Genomic DNA, 7,288 nt, shown 5'->3' on the forward strand with positions numbered 1-7,288 from the left:
GGGTAGGAAGGGGAGATCATAAACCTATAATGGAGACCAACAGTACTTATGGGTAGGAAGGGGAGATCATAAACCTATAATGGAGACCAACAGTACTTACGGGTAGGAAGGGGATATCATAAAAGGGTAGGAAGGGGAGATCATAAACCTATAATGGAGACCAACAGTACTAATGGGTAGGAAAGGGAAATCATTAACCTATTATGGATACCAACAGTACTTACGGGTAGGAAGGGGAGATCATAAACCTATAACGGAGACCAACAGTACTTACGGGGAGGAAGGGGAGATCATAAACCTATAATGGAGACCAACAGTACCTACAGGTAGGAAGGGGATATCATAAACCTATAATGGAGACCAACAGAACTTATGGGTAGGAAGGGGAGATCATAAACCTATAATTGAGACCAACGGTACTTACGGGTAGGAAGGGGAGATCATAAACCTGTAATGGAGACTAACAGTACTTATGGGTAGGAAGGGGAGATCATAAACCTATAACGGAGACCAACAGTACTTACGGGTAGGAAGGGAATATCATAAAAGGGTAGGAAGGGGAGATCATAAACCTATAATGGAGACCAACAGTACTTACGGGTAGGAAGGGGAGATCATCAAAGTCATAATGACCATCCCATAACGTGACAGTCATACTCGTCCAAGGCTACAATAAAATATCATCCTGTTAGTTTTATACTTTTATTCAAATTGACGGTATAATCTAGTATCAAACAAGTACATTTAAAGTCTTAACAGAGAAGAATATCAGTGTGTCAATATGAAAGGAAATATGACAAAATATGGGAGAATAAATAAATGCAAATTGAAAAAAACAAACACTTTAAAGTGGACAGGCTACAAGTGAAAAGACTACTATGTATAACAAAAGGACAAAATTGGGGAAACACCAAAACAAATAGTCAGAAATAATTAAATATTAAGATTTGTGTTCTCACAATCCTCAAGCTCTTCTTGTCCCACTTCCACTTCTCGATGACCTCGTTGATGGGATGTATACTGAGGGACTCAATGATTCCCTCAGGAGGTTTGCCTCGGAATACTGGCAGCTCATGTACACCTGTCAGTACCGCATTCCTGTGTGAAACAAAATAAACAAGTCTTTAAAACCTGTTACCGCTTAATGAAGATAAAATAGTTAAGCATCGCATCTACCGGTACTTCATTTCAAAAACAAGATGCCCAGAGGGCCTGTATCGCTCAGCTGGAAATGTTAGCAAAATTGAAGTTATAATAGCATGATGTCACTGGAAGTGGACATGTATTACATGGTTAGTCAGGGTTATATTTATATACAATTCGACAAAATCTTGTCATTCCTAAAGTAAAAGGAGGATTTCGAAGAATTTGCTATGTTTCCCCTATTGGGCCCCGTCCCTCAGCCCCCAGGGGGGTCAGACCCATCGTTGATATAAAATTAGGTCCCCTTCAACTAAGGATGCTTTAGACCAAATATGGACATAATCATGTCATTCCTACAGAAGAAAAAGGATTTAAAAGCTATTTTTCCTCTTTGGCCCTGCCTCTCTGCCAAAACGGGGGTCAGCTAGACCCACCGTTTATACAAAATTGGTTCCCCTTCACTCAAGGATGCTTCATCCCAAATTTAATCAAAATCCTGTCATTCCTACAGAAGAAGAAGGATTTTGAAGATTTTACTATGTTTCCCCTATTAGCCAAGCTCCTCAGGCCTCAGGGGGTCCAAACCCACCATTTATACAAAATTGATTTCCCTTCCAAATATGATGCTACTGTTCAAATTTGGTCAAAATACCTTCATCCCAACGGAAGAAGAAGGAAATTAAAGCTATTCTTTTATATCCCTTATTAGGCCCTATCTCTCTGTCAAAAGGGGGGTCAGACCCACGGTTTATACAAAATTGCTTCCCCTTCACTCAAGGATGCTTCATACCAAATTTGGACAAAATCCTGTCAGAAGAAGGATTTTGAAGAATTTGCTATGTTTCCCCTATTGGGCCCAGCCCCTCTGCCCCCAGGGGGGGCCACACCCGCCATTTATACAAAATTGAGTCGCTTTGGCCCAATGATGCTCCAGATTAAAATAGGATAAAATCCTTAAATCCCTACGGTAGAAGAAGGATTTACCTCTATTTCCCCTATTGGGCCACGCCCCAGGGACGCCACACCGTTTATACAAAAATTGAGTCCCCTTGGCCTAAGGATGCTCCAGCCTAAATTTAGTCAAAATCTACTTGGCCGGTCAGGACGGGTAGCATTTTAAAGAAAAAGTTGACGGACGGACAGACGCTGCGGTATGGCATAAGCTCACCATGGACCAGGTGAAATAAATCACCCAAATACTAAAGAACCCTCATTAACGAGATATTTTCACAAAATCTAATCTCTTTGATCTAGTGCTGATCTGCAAAATATTAGCCTCGCAAAAATAAACAAGTAATAAAGTATTCCTGTCACTCCGACATTTTTGAGTTACACAATGTAAACCAAAACTTACGCTTCAAACAAAGGCATGGCGGCCCAGCCTAGGATCTGGTCGTCAGTGATCACCAACTCATCACCCTGTAGGCTTTTGATGATGCCAGGGGAATTATGGTCAGCCAAGGCCTTGTACTTAATGGTCACGCCAAATATCTGGATGAGTAACACGGAGTTGGTGTCGTAGTGTGGCTTCAGATTCTGTAAATAGTACACCACATTACTCTCATAAATAGCACACCACATTACTCTCATAAATAGCACAGCACATTACTCTAGTAAATAGCACAGCACATTATTCTCGTAAATAGCACAGCACATTATTCTCGTAAATAGCACTGCACATTTTTCTCATAAATAGTACAGCACAATACTCTAGTAAGTAGTACGCCACATTACTCTAGTAAATAGTACAGCACATTACTCTAGTAAATAGTACGCCCCATTACTCTAGTAAATAGTACAGCGCATTACTCTCGTAAATAGTACAGCACATTACTCTAGTAAATAGTACAGCACATTACTCTAGTAAGTAGTACATCACATTACTCTATTAAATAGTACAGCACATTACTCTAGTAAATAGTACAGCACAATACTCTAGTAAATAGTACAGCACATTACTCTAGTAAATAGTACACCACATTACTCTCGTAAATAGTACAGCACAATACTCTAGTAAATAGTACAGCACATTACTCTAGTAAGTAGTACATCACATTACTCTAGTAAATAGTACAGCACATTACTCTCGTAAATAGTACATCAAATTACTCTAGTAAATAGTACAGCACATTACTCTCGTAAATAGTACAGCACATTACTCTCGTAAATAGTACAGCACATTACTCAAGTAAATAGTACGCCACATTACTCTAGTAAATAGTACATCACATTACTCTCGTAAATAGTACATCACATTACTATAGTAAATAGTACAGCACATTACTCTCGTAAATAGTACAGCACATTACTCTAGTAAATAGTACAGCGCATTACTCTCGTAAATAGTACAGCGCATTACTCTCGTAAATAGTAAAGCACATTACTCTCGTAAATGGTACAGCACATTACTCAAGTAAATAGTACGCCACATTACTCTAGTAAATAGTACAGCACATTACTCTCTCTAATAGTACAGCACATTATTCTCGTAAATAGTACGCCACATAACTCTAGTAAATAGTACAGCGCATTACTCTAGTAAATAGTACACCACATTACTCTAGTAAATAGTATAGCACATTACTCTCTTTAATAGTACAGCACATTACTCTGGTAAATAGTACGCCACATAACTCTAGTAAATAGTACAGCGCATTACGCTCGTAAATAGTACAGCACATTATTCTCGTAATAGTACGCCACATAACTCTAGTCAATAGTACAGCGCATTACTCTCGTAAATAGTACAGCACATTCCTCTCGTAAAAAGTACACCACATTTTTCTCATAAATAGAACAGCACATTACTCTAGTAAATAGTACAGCGCATTACTCTAGTAAATAGTACACCACATTACTCTAGTAAATAGTACAGCACATTACTCTCGTAAATAGTACAGCACATTACTCTCGTAAAAAGTACACCACATTTTTCTCATAAATAGTACAGCACATTACTCTAGTAAATAGCACAGCACATTACTCTAGTATATAGTACACCACATTACTCTTGTAAATAGTACACCACATTTTTCTTATAAATAGTACAGCACATTACTCTAGTAAATAGAACAGCACATTACTCTAGTAAATAGTACAGAACATTACTCTAGTAAATAGTTCAGAACATTACTCTAGTAAATAGTATAGAACATTACTCTAGTAAATAGTACAGCACATTACTCTAGTAAATAGTACGCCACATAACTCTAGTAAAAGGTACAGCACATTACTCTAGTAAATAGTACAGCACATTACTCTCGTAAATAGTACAGCACATCACTCTAGTAAATAGTACAGCACATTACTCTAGTATATAGTACGCCACATTACTCTAGTAAATAGTACAGCACATTACTCTAGTAAATAGTACAGCACATTATTGTCGTAGATAGTACAGAACATTACTCTAGTAAATAGTACAGCACATTACTCTAGTAAATAATAAAACACTTTACCACATTACTCTAGTAAGTAGTACAGCACATTATTGTCGTAAATAGTACAGCACCTTACTCTAGTAAATAGAACAGCACATTATTGTCGTAAATAGTACAGCATATTACTCTCGTAAATAGTACAGCACATTACTCTAGTAAATAGTACACCACATTACTCTCGTAAAGCATTTACAAACATTTCTTGCCACAGTTGACCCTTCTGAATCTTTAAAACAACTGAAACCTTGATAGCCCATCGTCTCAGCATAATATTGGCCAAATATCATGACGCTAATTCTCTTGATTAAACACTTGATCCCCGAGACCTTGGAAGAGGGTCAAGGTCATTATCGATAGCCCTTCAATCCAGCATGCTATTGTTCAAAGAGAAAAAAAGTAATGATGCCATATGGAAGCCTGCTCCTCACCATGGTGTAAGCTCAGTAGCCCTTCGGACAAATGTGCTTATAATAAAGAAACAAGGCATGTCAGTGAGAATCACAATGCCCTTCATCAACTCACCCTAACATCATCATTCCATTTCGGATCTGACATGAGGCTGTTGAAGTCGATCTTGTTGGTAAGGAAGCGTTCCTCACCGCCGTGTCCCTCAGCTGTCAGTGGCATGCCTCGCACCTTCTCCCCCGGCTCTACCTTAGCATACAACTGAGTGTACAGATTATCTGTGGGAGGAAAAACACATTTATGTGAGGAATCCACTGTCTACTACCTTTAGACAAAACCTCTGGCATAAAAAATGAACAAAGGGCCACAACTCGGTACAAATTTGGGCACCAGAGACAATTTTGGAGGGTAATATTCAGCCAACCTAAGAGGTACACACAACTGTATGTAAGGGAGTGTATGAAATATGGCCCTGACAAAGTGACACACAGACTGATGGACAGATTGCAATCTATAGTACCAGTTGAGGACTACTGAACAGTAGGGTATTCTGTAGAGATTATCTGTAGGGGTAACACAGGAAAAAAGCGTAACAATTAACTGATCATTTTATGTTGTAGTAGTGTCAATATCATTACAATACTCAAACTAAACAAATGACCTCATAAAATTTTCACTAGATCCTTTTTAGTTCCAAAACAGTCCCCCCCCCCTGCTAGTGTCTACCCTTACCAATAGGTGGGAGTCCCCACAGGCGGTTGATCCGAACCCTCATGCCCTGTTTGATGCGATATCTGACCATGGCATCCAGCGGAAGATTACCGGCAGTGAATTTGGGACCCACTTTCTTGATGTCCAGTTTGGCTTGGAGCCAACCCAGCAGTTCTTCCTCCGTCTCTCCTGCAATAGAGGTCAGGGGTTATTGAACAAAGGTCAAATGACATGTTAATTAATCAGTATGCTATTGCTATTGATGAAAGTGCTATTGTGATACTTTTGCTATTGGTGAAAACACTATTGGACAGTTTTAATAGTGTGATTCCCTTAATTTGGATACCAGAGTATTGTTATGTAGTCATACTCTTTATGTAACCATGTGATCAAAATATACATATACACATGCATCAAGGCTGAAATCTGAAGAAAATTGAGTCTATTTATCCGGTAAAATACACAAAAAGGCCAACAACTGTGTAAATATTTATCAGACCAATATATCAGATACAAATAAACAACTACATACAACAGTCATCATCCTTCATATGCTTCAAGGAAACTAAATGAAACTGACTTGTTGTGTGGAAAAAAGGCTCATCCACAGACACTTCTTACCATGATAACATCTCATCCTGTTTAATATGGAGGTAAATATTTATTAAAATCTTCTAAGGTCGACTAATCAGTATCCCCCTTTAATTACCTAGAGGGAATCCCTGGGAGTTCTGCAGCCTCTGGATCATGTCCTTTTCTGTCTTAGGGTAGTTCATGTGGTCAGCATAGCTAGCAAATATCCTCTCATCTGTGATGGTTGGCCGAGCTTGTTCAGAATGATAGTAGCCTATACCATACCTGGGAGCCTCTACGTATTCCTATACAACACAAGAATTACGCGTAATTATATATCTCGCCTGTCCCCGCTTTGAGCATAAGATTCAATGTGTCAAGCATTGTAGGTTTGAGCCGAAGTTCGGAATTTTACATTTTATAAACAAGTTTGGCAATACATCAACATGAAGGTATAAAAGGTGCTAGTTGTAATGGGAGCTGGCCATTACAGATGTCCCCCAAACTACCTGCGCATTCAGAAAAACAAATGCAACGGAAGTCCTGTACATACTGAGCAAAATCAAAATATATTTTATATAGATTATATATAAATTAATATAGATACGACCAATCATGCAGAAGCCAGTATACGAAGACCTTCTTGTCAGATCAGAAAACGGATGCCGCGGTTGAGTTCACAGTGTAACAAGAGGCCCAAGGGCCTTAGCGGTTACCTGAGTTATATCATAGGTACTGGTAGCTTTATTTTATTGTTTAGATGTGATGTGGAAATCAGCATGTAAACTAAGTGAAATACAATACTTGTCATGTCATCAATGGATAAGAATTTGAAAATATTGGTAAATGTTCCCTTTGGGGCCCCGCCCTAGCCCCTGGGGATGGGGCAGGAATCCTAATTTTACAAAGTAAAACTCTCATTTACCCAAGATGATTCTGACTAAGTTTGAGCAATTTTCTGCTGAAAATGGATAAAATATATACCGAAAAGTGTTATTTCCCTATATAAACTATAT

The 7,288-nt window shown here is 38.6% G+C and overlaps 1 protein-coding gene across 4 annotated transcripts in view; it reads right to left on the reverse strand.

The window, feature by feature from the left end:
* LOC110457164 overlaps positions 1-7,288 on the reverse strand; it is a 34,626-nt gene that overhangs the window by 5,095 nt on the left and 22,243 nt on the right. For 3 of the 4 annotated variants that reach the window (XM_021508304.1, XM_021508330.1, XM_021508314.1), the window contains 6 exons: positions 6,409-6,577; positions 5,721-5,888; positions 5,106-5,266; positions 2,498-2,679; positions 960-1,098; positions 599-667 (listed from right to left, as the gene is read on the reverse strand). In XM_021508304.1, the coding sequence (XP_021363979.1) occupies positions 599-667; positions 960-1,098; positions 2,498-2,679; positions 5,106-5,266; positions 5,721-5,888; positions 6,409-6,577 (888 nt within the window). Of the gene's footprint in view, positions 1-572; positions 668-959; positions 1,099-2,497; positions 2,680-5,105; positions 5,267-5,720; positions 5,889-6,408; positions 6,578-7,288 lie in introns of all 4 variants that reach the window. The other variant, XM_021508322.1, reaches the window with a different exon arrangement.

Source organism: Mizuhopecten yessoensis, unplaced genomic scaffold, assembly GCF_002113885.1.
Source record: "Mizuhopecten yessoensis strain PY_sf001 unplaced genomic scaffold, ASM211388v2 scaffold1091, whole genome shotgun sequence".
Taxonomy (NCBI): domain Eukaryota; kingdom Metazoa; phylum Mollusca; class Bivalvia; order Pectinida; family Pectinidae; genus Mizuhopecten; species Mizuhopecten yessoensis.